This window comes from Littorina saxatilis, linkage group LG6, assembly GCF_037325665.1.
Source record: "Littorina saxatilis isolate snail1 linkage group LG6, US_GU_Lsax_2.0, whole genome shotgun sequence".
NCBI classification, from domain to species: domain Eukaryota; kingdom Metazoa; phylum Mollusca; class Gastropoda; order Littorinimorpha; family Littorinidae; genus Littorina; species Littorina saxatilis.
In genome coordinates this window covers 8,925,003-8,940,002 of record NC_090250.1, presented here as the reverse complement: position 1 = coordinate 8,940,002, position 15,000 = coordinate 8,925,003, and the positions used below count along the sequence as shown (strand labels likewise).

Genomic DNA, 15,000 nt, shown 5'->3' with positions numbered 1-15,000 from the left:
GGATTAAAAACACGCTCAGAAAGTTAAAACGAAGAGAGGTACAGAAAAGAGTGCTATCCTTCCCAGCGCAACTACTACCCCGCTCTTCTTGTCAATTTCACTGCCTATGCCGTGAGCGGTGGACTAACGATGCTACGAGTATACGGTCTTGCTGCGTTGCATTGCGTTCAGTTTCATTCTGTGAGTTCCACAGCTTGACTAAATGTAGTAATTTCGCCTTACGCGACTTGTTTTTTATTCCGTTAGATTTCATCGGTGTTTCTTCATACACACACACGTACGCACGCGCGCTCCTTCACACACAAACACAATCACACAAACACACACATACCAGCACAACGCACGCATTTACGCACGCACATACACATACACATACACACACACACACTATACACACACACACACACACACACACACACACACACACACACTCAGCCACACTCTCTCTCTCTCTTTCTCTCTCTCTCTCTCTCTCGCTCTCTCTCTCTTTCGCTCTCTCTCTCTCTCTTTCTCTTTCGCTCTCTGTCTCGCTCTCTCTCTCTCTCTCTCTTGCTCTCTCTCTAGCTCTCTCGCTCTCTCTCTCTCTCTCTCTCTCTCTCTCTCTCTCTCTCGCTCTCTCTCTCTCTCTCGCTCTCTCTCTCTCGCTCGCTCTCTCTCTCTCTCTCTCTCTCGCTCTCTCTCTCGCTCTCTGTCTCTCGCTCGCTCTCTCTCTCTATCTCTCTCTCTCTCTCTCTCTCTCTCTCTTTACACGCACACACGCATATAGCGGCGCAATCATCATAAGAGAAAGGAACGAACAGTCAATGAAAAATATATGCTTCCGGACATAGTTTGTCTTGAGGGTCTGGATCTGGATCTGGATAACCCGCCTGGGTTGGTGGTTGGCGGGTGCGCCACAGAAGCCGACGACGACTATCAACGTGACGTTTTTTTGGGTGTGCGCATCTAAAAGAGTCTTAAAAGTTCACTGTACACAAGGTGGATATAGTGTACAACTCCAGCTGGTCTTCTTGCTGCTGTACTTGCGGTTTTAGTCCGTTTGCCCTAGGATGTAGGCTTTTCAAGCACAGTTAAAAAATGCTATGTTACAATGTTAAAAACTGGATAAAAACTACTGAGGCTCTCACACTGGTTTCTGCCCCCCTAACGCCGATGAGAAGGCGCTGGGCGTGGTCAAGGTGACGGTGGCTTCGCTCAAGTTGTTCCACTCGATCACTGTCTTTATAAAGAACGAGTTCCTGTATTGATCAGTCTTTGAGGTAGGAGCTTTGAAACAGCGGCTGTTGTTGGTTGCCTGTCTCTGGAGGATGTTTTGGCTCTCATACCCCTCGTAGGCTTTAGGCTTGACTCGGCGCCGAGATACGCTCACCGGGGTGAGGAAGGAGTCAGGGGGTAAGGCAGGTACAAGTCCATTGATGATTTTGAACAGCATCGTCAGGCGAAGTTGCTGACGGCGTTCCTGGAGTGTAGGAAGTTGGAGGTACTCTAGCATCTTGGTGACGCAGCCTGGGTCCTTGGACACGTAGTCTTTCATGATGAACCTAGCGGCTAGGCGTTGGATGCGTTCGAGTCTCTCAACGTCTTGTTTGTAGTAGGGGTCCCAGACCACCGCCCCGTACTCAAGGGTGGACCTGACAAGAGTGATGTAGGCAAGGCGACGGCACTCACGTGGGCAGTTCCGGAGGTTCCGGCGTAAGAAGCCCAGGGTAGATCCTGCCCTCTTGCAGAGACTGGTGATGTGGGGGCCCCACTTCAGGTCGGCTGAGATCTGTATGCCGAGGTACGGGTTCTGTTCGACCTGTTGGAGGATGGTGTCTCCGAGGCTGTAGAAGTATTGTAAGGGTTATGTAACTTTTTTTCCTGCAACGGATCAAAGTAAATCACAGTAATAACACTGACACAAATTAGTATAACAGAAACAACAAATCAAGAATCGAACTCGTTCTTCTTATATATATACGTCTGTTCCCTTTTGTTGTTGCATGCTGGATGAGAGAAAGGGAATCAGTGCTATATATAAAACTAGGTGGCGCTCTGCATCGGGCGACGCTGTGGTACATTAGAATATGTAACCGCAGTACTTTAAAGATGTCCATGTTATATAGTGCTATATGTTTTATGTAAAATCAATGTCTTGTTTGTATTATTGTTATGTACCACCCCTGAATTTCTCTATGAGATAATAAAGTATTCTTATTCTTATTATTCTTATTCTTATATGTAGGTTAAGGGCACAGTAAGCCTCCCATAAACCATCACAGATACTGTCGGGCTTTTACACGCAGTACAAGCACACTTTCGTTAAACACTCACCGCTTGAGAACATCCTAGGTGCCCTCCGTAAAGAGCGAGCAATTTTCAAAGAATTTATTTTTGCGTGGTTTATCTTACCCATGAGCCATCGTGAACCCGTGTGATCCAGTTTCTTTTTTGTCACAATTTAGTCGTCAGTTTGTGATTTCAATGCGACTCGCTGTAAGCTTATCTGCAATAGCACGTTATTGTGTACCTCTGAATCTAAAATGCAAGAAACGGCTGAGAACTAGAGTGGTGGCGGTTGAAGGTTAAGAGGAACTGGCACTAGGCACAACCGTCGTCTGCCACGAGAAAGACGTTTCGCGTGACACGTTTCCGGGCTTTTCTTTTTTCAAACTTTAAAAACTTCGAATTATACTGATCTTGTCTTGATGAAAAAAAGAATTCTTTTATGATTTAAGAATGTTTGTGTAACAAGCTGTCAATTTATTATTTAGATTTTAAGAGTTAGGTCTAGCACCAAAACGAGGCGCCTGATTTTCCGTTCGCATAGTAAACGAAAATAAATTCTTCGAAAATATCTCACTCTCGACAGAAAGCAGCCAGGATGTTCAATCAATCAATCAATCAATGAGTCTTATATCGCGCATATCTTATACGGCCAGTAGATTGCAGCCATTTCGGCGCATATTTACCTTTCGCGGCCTATTATTCCAAGTCACACGTAGACAATTATTAACTGTGCCTAAGCAATTTTGCCAGGAAAGACCCTTTTGTCAATCGTGGGATCTTTAACGTGCACACCCAATGTAGTGTACACGGGGGGAGGTTCGGACACCGAAGAGAGTCTGCACACAAAGTTGACTCTGTGAAATAAATTTCCGCCGAACCTGGGATCGAACTCACGCTGACAGCGGCCAACTGAATACAAATCCAGCGCGCTACCAACTGAGCTATATCCCCGCCGTTCCCGTTCGGTGAGTGTTCAAATGGAAGTATGCTTGCACTGTATGTAGAGGCTCGGGGAGCTCAGTGGTGGTTTACGGGAGGCTTACTGTGCCTTTAAGAAATTATTATGGTAACTTAACAGGCCTCAAGGGAATCGGTTAAACAACAATGTTGATTGCTTGATTGCTGTTGTTTCATTTTGTTGTTTTTGTGTGTACATTTACTTTTTGTCTAGACGTCAGAAGATTTGATACACACATCTTAATAAACGTACTGTGAGCGCTCGTTTTGGGATTGTAGAATGTACTCGACAGTCTCTAGGTAACTTCTAAATTCAAAGGATTATTTCTTTCTACTTTTTTTGTTTTTTTGTTTTTTTGAGCCTGTTACTATTAACAAAATGCATGTATTTTCTCTTTAAAACATAAAGTAAAATAAACGATAAATCAGTGACGGCGGAAAGAAATAGGACTTGTTAGGCTACGCCTTTTTCTTTTTCCCTCTTTTTATTTTTTTACAAGCTTCGCCGAGTGATGTGTGCAGATCGTGTAAAGGGATGTAATCCACCTTAAATGCATGTACCAGGCTGTACTGAGCTTTGGGGGATTACTTCCCTTGTACTCTCTCTCTCTCTCTCTCTCTCTCTCTCTCTCTCTCTCTCTCTCTCTCTCTCTCTCTCTCTCTCTCTCTCTCTCTCTCTCTCTCTCATTCTAATGCATGACATAGTGTAATATTATGGATGGGGACACAATGAGGCTGTAGGCAAGGCAAGGCATGTCAGGCTGAATAGCCTGGAGTCACTGCAGACAGTCGCGTTTCCGCAAATAGACTAAGAACTGATTACATTTCTGGTGATTATTCGTGTGTCACTATGATTAAATACATACGATATCGATTACAAAAACAACAATAACACCAAGACGTTTCTTTTCTTTATCCTCTCTTTCAAAGTGAAATCCGCTCTGACGTCAAAAGCCAAACAAAGTTCAAAAAGACGTCATAAAAAGAAAAATGGCGTCACGTCAAACTTCTGTCACTTCTTCTGCACGTCTCCCGGGGAAATGAAACAGAATTTCGACTCGAGAACGAAGTTTGTCTCGATGACTTTAACATATCAGCTGTACTGTAGAACATTACTCGTAAGATCACTAGTATAGGCAGTGTATGACGTATCGGTATCGTACATCATTAATTGTACGTCTTGACTGACAGTGCATAATCATATGAATGGCATAACTCTCGGTGAAGCCTCACTTAACGACTATCATACTCTCACTTCTTTACTGTCTCGATCGACACAGATGAACATAAAAGTGGTAACCCAGACTCTGCTATAGATAGACAAGCAATATTTAAAATGGACGGATTGGAGTGGATCGAAGTGTCCCAGAATTTAGAATCTTTGCTTCTACATGATGCAAACAGCGAACAAAAAACTTCACGTCAAAGATCTCCAAAACCGCGTGACAACTGCACTGCACCGCACGACGGAACCGTCTGCGCCACCGGGGACGACTTCAGTAGCGCGTCCCTAAACGGGCCCAGTCTTTAAACGGAACAAAGCGAGGCGCGACTTTGTTGACAGTGGAGACAGTGCCAACAAACTGTCCCATGTCGCACACACACGACGTCAACAAACATGGAGGCCAGACCAAATCTCCAGCCTCGACCTGAGGTCGCAGTTTTGACTGACGGGTGGCGACCGTACCCGAGCTTGGTCTGATATCAGGTATTGCTTGCTACAAAGTTTGGTTCTCGCACCCCTGACGTTTGAACTTTCTGGCCCGAGTCTGTCGCGAAGGGGGGAAGTTTGCACGCAGGAACAAAAGGTCCGTAGCGCTGGCAAAGTTTGCGTGCTGCAAACGGGTGTATGGTGATTTATCAGAAGCTTTACAAACGGTAGCCGCGGCGCAGACGGTAAAATTTGCGTGAGTGGATTTGGGTACCGGGGATCAATCGGCCGTTGCGATATATATTGTTACATTCCTTGGCTAAGGTTGATTAGATTGTGTCGACTGCTAGATCATGTGTGATATTGCACCCTGAGTAACTTTGTCCTTATAGTTATTCAGTCGAACTTCTTATAGTTATACAGTCGAACTTCTTATAGTTATACAGTCGAACTTCTTATAGTTATACAGTCGAACTTCTTATAGTTATACAGTCGAACCTGTCTATACCGACCACCCAAGGGACCGACCAAAAGTGGTCGTCATTGACGTGCAGGTGGTCGGCGTTATCATGGAAAATTGAAAGTTATAGAGAATTTATAGCAGTACGTGGTTGTTATGGAAAGTTGAAATTTTGAGAAAAAATAACCTCGCAGGGGGGTCATTTTTGAGTGGTAATCGCCAGAATAGGTTCCCCTGTGGCTATTTTACATCCCAGTCCAATAGACAGTGGAGATTTATGGTATGTACCCTTAGTAGTGCTGAGTTCCTAGTGTATGTTATCCTACATACGTGAGAGAGACACCCGTGAGATAATAATTGTTCAAATCACAGTGTGTATATCATGTAAATGAGGTCATGTCAAGCAAGTCTGGCAGGGACCTGTTTTTCCACTGCTTATGATGCCAAAGTCACCGAGACAAACGTCATTATAGAAACAAAAATTGCGCTCGCTAATTACCCTCGATGAATCTTTAGAACTAACACATCACGCCACACTTTCAGAGTGACGTTTCTTTGCTTTGCACAAAGCTTTAGAAGAGATCGAGGTTCCAAAACAAGCGTCTTCAATTTAGCCTCCTCGACTGCAGGACATTTTCAGTAAAATACACGTAAGTACAGTATGTAGGATAAACAGAATACTACATGGCTTGCTGTTTCGTACCAGATTTACACTCGTTGCTTTTTCAAATAGTGAACAGCTCGCTTTCACTCGCAGTTCAATATTTATAAAAACAACTTGTGTAAATCTGGTACGACACAGCAAGCCATGTAGTATTCTCTATGTACACAGCTCAAATGTATCTTATCAAAATACGATCTCATGGCTTGGTCAAGTACAGAGATATATAACCACTCCTTCTTTGCTACTTTCCCTCTGAACAACTCCCATTAAGCATATTTTTACTCCCAACTTTAAAATCCACATGCGCAAGCATAAGCCGGGAAATCAGGGATATGTAAAGTCATATGTGCTCTCCGTACACCATTCGCACACAAAAAAGCAAAACAAATATGAATGCAACTTTATTGTCAGAAACATGAACACATAAACAAATGTGTTTGTGTCAAGGGCACCAGCAGCAAACAAGAATTCTTTCTCAGACTTTCCAATCGTACCCTTCACCCCCCCCCCCCCCCCAACACACCAAGAAAAATGGCCAACTACAGTGGGACATTTGGGGCGGGGATGTAGCTCAGTCGGTAGCGTGCTGGATTTGTATCCAGTTGGCCGCTCTCAGCGTGAGTTCATCCCCACGTTCGGCGAGAGATTTATTTCTCAGTCAACTTTGTGTGCAGACTCTCCTCGGTGTCCGAACACCCCCGTGTGTACACGCAAGCACAAGACCAAGTGCGCACGAAAAAGATCCTGTAATCCATGTCAGAGTTCGGTGGGTTATAGAAAAACGAAAATACCCAGCATGCTTCCTCCGAAAACGGCGTATGGCTGCCTAAATGGCGGGGTAAAAAAACGGTCATACACGTAAAATTTCACTCGTGCAAAAAACACGAGTGTACGTGGGAGTTTCAGCCCACGAACGCAGAAGAAGAAGAAGAAGAATTGAGTGGGACATTTGATGAGAGAATGCCTGTGGGGTCAAGCAAAACATCCAATGTTACGACGGGTGCAATGGCTTAGTGGATAAGACGCCAGCCTCCCATACGGAACTTGAGTGTTTGAATCCCAGCCACGTCTTGTGGGTTAAGGGTGGAGACTTTTTCAGATCTCCCAGGTCAGACATATTAAAGTGATAAGACCCTCGTCCCCCTTCTAGCCCATCCCACTTGTTAGGTTTGTGTAGCATTGATTGAGGGTTAACAACATGTGTAAGTGTTTTCTTCTTCTTCTTCTTCTGCGTTCGTGGGCTGAAACTCCCACGTACACTCGTGTTTTTTGCACGAGTGAAATTTTACGTGTATGACCGTTTTTACCCCGCCATTTAGGCAGCCATACGCCGTTTTCGGAGGAAGCATGCTGGGTATTTTCGTTTTTCTATAACCCACCGAACTCTGACATGGATTACAGGATCTTTTTCGTGCGCACTTGGTTTTGTGCTTGCGTGTACACACGGGGGTGTTCGGGCACCGAGGAGAGTCTGCACACAAAGTTGACTGAGAAATAAATCTCTCGCCGAATGTGGGGACGAACTCACGCTGACAGCAACCAACTGGATACAAATCCAGCATGCTACCGACTGAGCTACATCCCCGCCCTGTAAGTGTTTTGAATGGGGAAATGTTTGTATTTTGCTCTTGTTGTTGACGTTTCCTGTGGCACTTACTCAAATAATTCCTTATTGATTTCTCTTCCAGGTTAGACCATGGACATTCAAATCCCATTGGCCGAACAGGACACAGGAACCGAAGGTCACCCAACAGACCGTTCACTCACCCAGACGGTCTCCGACGGTTGGTCACGTGAAGGTCAGGCATCATCCTTGACCTCAAGATCATTAGCACCCAGCGGAGTTTCCCAAGCTCTTAGCTCCCACACAGCCGTGGAAGACAAAGCGGATGCCGACGTCTGCACGGGAAATGATTTGAACGAACCTGCCAGTGGTGATGATACTCAGGGTGATGAACATACTAGAATTCCTTTGAAGAGTCCAGGAACGGAGAGAGACAATGAGAATAATTTTTCGGAAGACACGTATAGGTCAACTCGTTTAGCGGCCGAAGAAGCGACAGACAGATATCTCGCCGCTCTGAGCTCTGCAGACTCTCAAGAAGGGGAGCAAGAGAGTGTTACAACAATGGAAACTGCAGAAGAGAGCGCTGCAGCGGACTCTGAAGCGAAAAATACTGAAACGGAATCGGAACAAAAGACTGAAGAGATAGGAGCTGACGATGAACAGGCTGAGGTGGAACCAAGCAGCACTGAACAGAATGAAGATGATACTAGCAATGGTGCACAGTACGAGGAAACAAGCGAAGCAAACAATGAAAACGTGATAGACATTGATCAAGAGAACTCAGAAAACGAGGAGTCAACACTTGCAGAGAACAGCAGCAACAAATCAGATGATAATGATAACACTGAACAGCCAGGAACCGATTCTAAAACCGTGGATCACAATTCAGGCTCAGGTTTCACAGCTGAAGCAGGAGATGCTGAAACTCCCAGAAACCCACAAGACCTAGAACAAAATCAAGATGAGATACCTGCTGAAGAGTTCGATAAACTAGAAGACACGCAGAAAGGCGTTTTCCTCATAGAAAATGCTCAGCAACAAAATCAAGACAATGAGATACCTGCTGAAGAGTCCAATAAACTCGAAGACACGCAGAAAGGCGTTTTCCTCACAGAAAACGCTCGGCAAGAGGATCAAGATGACGGCAGCGATATTTCAGACGTAAGAGCAAATACACCGAACTGGGATGAGGAAGGGGCGGAAAATGATGCCGCCAGTTTGTCGGATGGGGGCGGAGTCAGCCAGAAGCCAGGTCGCTCCTCGGCTCGCAGTCGTATGCGACCTTTGACCCGCAGCACCATGCATGGAGAAGTCGCTCCTGGTCGGAGAGCTGTGGTCAACACGCCGGTTAGTTTCCTCACCGCCACTGATTTCCACGCTGAGGTCATCCGAAATGTTGAGTCCAGGTAAGAGAAGGAAAACTTAACGTGTGTGTGGAGGTGGGGGGGGGGGGGGGGGGGGAGGGGAATATAGAGAGAGTTAAAAAAGGATCTCTTACACACACACATGCACACTAACAGGTGGGGAGGGGGGGAGATTTCTTTATTCTGTTGTTTCAGGGTGCGATACATTAAGGGTCTCCCTTCACACACACACACACACACACACACACACACACACACACACACACACACACACACACACACACACTCTACACTACACTGTATACACAAGTAAACACATAAATAGAAAATATCACAGTTAGTAAATAATCTCAGATAGAGGTCACAAACAGCAACTTAAATTGTCCCCCAAAAAGTCATTTCTACCATGTTTGGTTTGTTTATTTTCTTTTGGTGTTGTTTTGCATTTACAAACACAAATCCTTTGAAGTTAGGTTGACCATGAGTGAGAACCATGCACTCACTAGATAAGACAATTCCATACTCAAGACAGACCTGAGAGGAATCCAGTTCTGCAACTTGGCACCATAATTTGTGGACATGCTTGATAAAGCATTAAGCGCATTTCAGTCTTTATTCATGGTCTTTTGGGATTTATATTGTTAACCCTGTCGGGCTTCAAAGATTGCATTGTGTACGGTAACAAAGGGTCACACGACAACTCAACAGTCTCACATTAAACCCACCTGGCTCGAACCATGTCTTAACTTTGCACTAAAAGGTCCTTATAAGAACTATAGATTCGGACTGGCAGCCATGTAACTTAAATTCATGCGAGCTGTAGTTTCTGGTTTATGAACTGTATATTGGAACTTAGGCCCCCCCCCCCCCCAAAATAGGTGTGGTTACGGTAACATAGCCCAAAAAAATAGGGTAGGAAGGTAGGCAATCACTTTTTTTTTTTTTACTTTTTTTTCTAATGTGTACAAATTAAACCTACTTGACAGGGAAATAAGTGTGCGACTCGAGCGCTTTTGCTTTCATTGCGTTTTCTGCACTGGTTTTTGGTTTTTTTGTTTTTGTTTTTTTGTTTTTGACAAATGTAACAAATGTAATAAAAAAGTTATAGGGTCGGCCCCTAAAAATAGGGTAGGTCGGGTTACCGTAACCACACCTATTTTTTTTTTTAGGCCTTAAGCGCATTTCAGTCTTTATTCATGGTCTTCTGGGATTTATATTGTTAACCCTGTCAGGCTTCAAAGATTGCATTGTGTACGGTAACAAAGAGTCACACGACAACTCAACAGTCTCACATTAAACCCACCTGGCTCGAACCATGTCTTAACTTTGCACTAAAAGGTCCTTATAAGAACTATAGATTCGGACTGGCAGCCAGTAACTTAAATTCATGCGAGCTGTAGTTTCTGGTTTATGAACTGTATATTGGAACTTAGGCCAAAAAAAAAAATAGGTGTGGTTACGGTAACATAGCCAAAAAAAATAGGGTAGGAAGGTAGGCAATCACTTTTTTTTTTTTTTACTTTTTTTTCTAATGTGTACAAATTAAACCTACTTGACAGGGAAATAAGTGTGCGACTCGGGCGCTTTCGCTTTCATTGCGTTTTCTGCACTGGTTTTTGTTTTTTTTGTTTTTGTTTTTTGGTTTTTGACAAATGTAATACAAAAGTTATAGGGTCGGCCCCTAAAAATAGGGTAAGTCGGGTTACCGTAACCACACCTATTTTTTTTTTAGGCCTTAAGCGCATTTCAGTCTTTATTCATGGTCTTCTGGGATTTATATTGTTAACCCTGTCAGGCTTCAAAGATTGCATTGTGTACGGTAACAAAGAGTCACACGACAACTCAACAGTCTCACATTAAACCCACCTGGCTCGAACCATGTCTTAACTTTGCACTAAAAGGTCCTTATAAGAACTATAGATTTGGACTGGCAGCCAGTAACTTAAATTCATGCGAGCTGTAGTTTCTGGTTTATGAACTGTATATTGGAACTTAGGCCAAAAAAAAAAATAGGTGTGGTTACGGTAACATAGCCAAAAAAAATAGGGTAGGAAGGTAGGCAATCACTTTTTTTTTTTAAACTTTTTTTTCTAATGTGTACAAATTAAACCTACTTGACAGGGAAATAAGTGTGCGACTCTGGCGCTTTCGCTTTCATTGCGTTTTTTGCACTCGTTTTCTTGTGTGTTTTTTGGGACAAATGTAATAAAAAGTTATAGGGTCGGCCCCTAAAAATAGGGTAGGTCGGGTTACCGTAACCACACCTATTTTTTTTTTTAGGCCTAACCACTTTGTACCACAGTGGAACACCCTGTTTAAGACCTACACAAATACCCCCTGCGGGTTAGGGGGAAGAATTTACCCGATGCTCCCCAGCATATGTCGTAAGAGGCGACTAATGGATTCTGTTTCTCTTTTTACCCTTGTTAAGTGTTTCTTGTATAGAATATAGTCAACTTTTGTGAAGATTTTAGTCAAGCAGTATGTAAGAAATGTTAAGTCCTTTGTACTGGAAACTTGCATTCTCCGAGTAAGGTAATACATTGTACTACGTTGCAAGCCCCTGGAGCAAATTTTTGATTAGTGCTTTTGTGAACAAGAAACAATTGACAAGTGGCTCTATCCCATCTCCCCCCTTTCCCCGTCGCGATATAACCTTCGTGGTTGAAAACGACGTTAAACACCAAATAAAGAAAGACGGTCTACACAAATGTGAGAAAATCAGGTCTTAAAAGTGAGGGGGTCTTAAAGTGAGGCAAACTTACGAGGGTGATCGATGAACTGACGGGCGCAGTGGCGTGGTAGTAAGACGTCAGCCTCCTAATCGGGAGGTTGTGAGTTCGAATCCCGGTCGCTGCCGCCTGGTGGGTTAAGAGTGGAGATTTTTCCGATCTCCCAGGTCAGCTTATGTGCAGACCTGCTAGTGACTTAACCCCCTTCGTGTGTACACGCAAGCACAAGACCAAGTGCGCACGGAAAAGATCCTGTAATCCATGTCAAAGTTCGGTGGATTATGGAAACACGAAAATACCCAACATGCCTACTGAACGAAAGCGGAGTGAAGCTGACTATGCTCTCAGAGTATAGTGTGGGGAACCCACATGGGCAAACGAGCTCACACGTAACCAGAAAATTCTGGAACGCTGAAGAAGAAGAAGATCGACGAACAGATAAATAGAGAAAGCAGGTCATCTTGAAAGGGAGGGAATCTTGAATCGGAGGGGGGGGGGGGGGGGGGGGGGGGGGTTCATAAAAGGGGGGTTCTACTGTATCACAAATGATAACTTTAATTATTTAATTGAGCATGTCTGTTGAGAAAAACTGCATCTCCTGGCATTATTCAAATACAATCCCATAACCTTATGCCAGCAGATTTGTATTAATTACTGCTTATGAAAAGTCAGTGCATATATATATATCAGAAGCTCACAAGTAGGTACAGGTGCAACAGCGATTTGTGGGATTAACCTTCTAGCCCCGCGAAGCATACAATTGCAACTATATGTATTACTGTAATTCTAGCCTTAGAGTGACGACTTTAAGCTTGGAGGGATTAATTTGTTTCTTTGGCCAGCAGTTTTTGGCACCTTTTTGACCTTGATTGCGTTGCGCAAAGTCTTGCAAATCATCAGGTTCTGATTACAGTGCAACCCACCTGTTTAGACGTCCCAATTTAAGACACCCCCCCCCCCCCCCCCCCCCCCGTTAAAGACCCTGCAGGGATATAGCTCAGTCGGTAGCGCGCTGGATTTGTATTCGGTTGGCCGCTGTCAGCGTGAGTTCGATCCCACGTTCGGCGGAAATTTATTTCACAGAGTCAACTTTGTGTGCAGACTCTCTTCGGTGTCCGAACCTCCCCCCGTGTACACTACATTGGGTATGCACGTTAAAGATCCCACGATTGACAAAAGGGTCTTTCCTGGCAAAATTGCGTAGGCACAGTTAATAATTGTCTACCTATACCCGTGTGACTTGGAATAATAGGCCGTGAAAGGTAAATATGCGCCGAAATGGCTGCAATCTACTGGCCGTATAAAATTTCATCTCACACGGCATCACTGCAGAGCGCCTAGAACTGTACCCACGGAATATGCGCGATATAAGACTCATTGATTGATTGATTGATTGATTTACTCAAATTTTCTGTTCATATATCCTCTGTAAATGTAGCCCCATTTTAAGACTCCCTCCTATCTAAGACCTGGTTTTGTCAGCATTGTGGAGGTCTTAAAAGGGGGTTCCACTGTAGTACTAACACTGATGGGGTCTATGTCCACCAAAAGAGTGGGATTCCCTGTAGGTGGAGTTCCTGTAGGTGGATTCCCTGTATACAGGGAATACCACAGGGTGTAGTTCCTGTAGCGTTTCGCTGTTATCGCTGAAAGTCGAGTGATGCTTATAGCAACATCGGTAGAATTTGACGTTTTTTGATATTTCTTAGAAATTCGAGTATGGTTTGCAAGTTTTATTGAAAAACTCCACCCTGTGGGATTCCCTGCACAGGGAATCCCAGGAACTCCACTTACAGGGAATCCCACTCTTTTGGTCGACATAGACCCCATCAGCAGTACTAACAGTTACAGCAAGATTCGTATGGGTTTATCCTCGTCTTTTCAGTTAATTTGAGGATAAAAATTGCTGTGATGTTTAAAATTGTTAATGTGGGGTAGGATGGGATAAACCCATTTTGCTTATTTATGACAGTGACATTTATATCAGGCACGGGAATTGTCCGCCGAACGGCGGATTTCTGCCGACATTTTTGTTTGTTCCGCCGGAAAAGCAAAAGTGTCCGCCGAAAAAATAAAGGGGGGAGGCACACAAAAAAAGCACCGGTTACGTTTGCCTTTGCGCAAAAGCCCGCGAAAACTTTGTACGCACTGCTACTGCCCGCCTCAGTTACTTGAACTTTGAGTGAAACAGCTCGCTGTTGATTCGCGGGCACGCTATAGGATTCGCGGGCACGCGACAGCATTGAACGCAGTGTACCAGTGAAAATGTTGATCGCGTGTGTTGTAAAAGGTGGTCAAAGATTCGATGACACTGGATGCGCGAACAAATGGAAATGGGAGTGGGTGTCGGCTGTTGTGGAAGTGAATAGAGACAAACAGCGCGTCGGCACCCGATTTAGAAAAATTGATGTCCGTGGTTCAGCATGGTGCATCGTCTGCAACACCTACTAGGCCTAGCTGTTACTCAACTTACTGACCATCTCCACAGGAAGAAGCACATTGAAACGTGCTCTTCTCTGAACGACAATCAACGTTTGCCAGGTGGGTTTTTTCTGCTCAAGTAAGGCACAGTGCTCCTAAATTGTTTGATTTTCCTTCGATTTTATAAGGCAGAAGAAGAACAGATTTTGGCTCAAGTCAAGCGAAGAACACCGCTCTAGATCTGAACTTTGCGCATCTGTTTCAGTTTTTCTCCATTCGAATGTCACTGTGCTGATCGTATTCGTAATCTTCAAACTATATTTACCAAATTTAAGCAAGGGTTGGAGCTGGGCTGGTACCCAAACCGCTAACCCACAAATCGAAGAAAAATCTATGCGTTGAGCCTTATTTTCTTCTTCTTTTTTTTATAGTTTTTTAAAAAAAAAACTCATTGTAAGAGATCATGGGAAAGTAACTTAAGTAGGCAATTCTTATTGGTGAGCCTTTGTAACTTTTATGTTTGAAAGTAAACCAGATTGTGTTACAAGTTACATTTTCCTGTTTGTCTCAACAGATAAATTTTTTTAACAAATTTCAACCATATAATACATGTATATATTTTTTTTCTTCAAAAAATCAAAAATTGGTACTAAAAACTCTGATTCTAAAAACAGAATTTAATGGCAAACTTGGAGCTCAGATGACACCAGATTGCACCATCTGGGTTCTTTGGAGAAAAAACATTTCCGGGGGGGCATGCCCCCGGACCCCCCCTAGTAAGGCTAGGCGCTTCGCGCCGTTGACTTGACGCTTCGCGTCTTCAGTTAAAAATGTTCAGCCTTTTTTACAATTTTCAATTCCCATGCCTGTTATATATCTACAAGTGTAAAAAAAGAATTTGTTGTTGTTGAAAACT

General features: G+C 43.9%; 2 protein-coding genes across 2 annotated transcripts in view; one reads left to right on the top strand and one right to left on the bottom strand.

Moving 5' to 3' along the window:
- Positions 1–1,123: 1,123 nt before the first annotated feature.
- Positions 1,124–4,817, bottom strand: LOC138969670 (uncharacterized). The gene is made up of 2 exons (XM_070342529.1): positions 4,810–4,817; positions 1,124–1,823 (listed from the first exon to the last, which is right to left on the bottom strand). Exons 1-2 carry the CDS (start codon positions 4,815–4,817, stop codon positions 1,124–1,126), a joined length of 708 nt encoding a protein of 235 aa, XP_070198630.1.
- LOC138968422 (uncharacterized) overlaps positions 4,780–15,000 on the top strand; it is a 22,772-nt gene continuing 12,551 nt past the window's right edge. The window contains exons 1-2 of the mRNA XM_070341002.1: positions 4,780–4,933; positions 7,689–8,973. Coding sequence (XP_070197103.1) covers positions 7,697–8,973 — 1,277 coding nt within the window. The 5' untranslated portion in view covers positions 4,780–4,933; positions 7,689–7,696. The remainder of the gene's footprint in view (positions 4,934–7,688; positions 8,974–15,000) is intronic.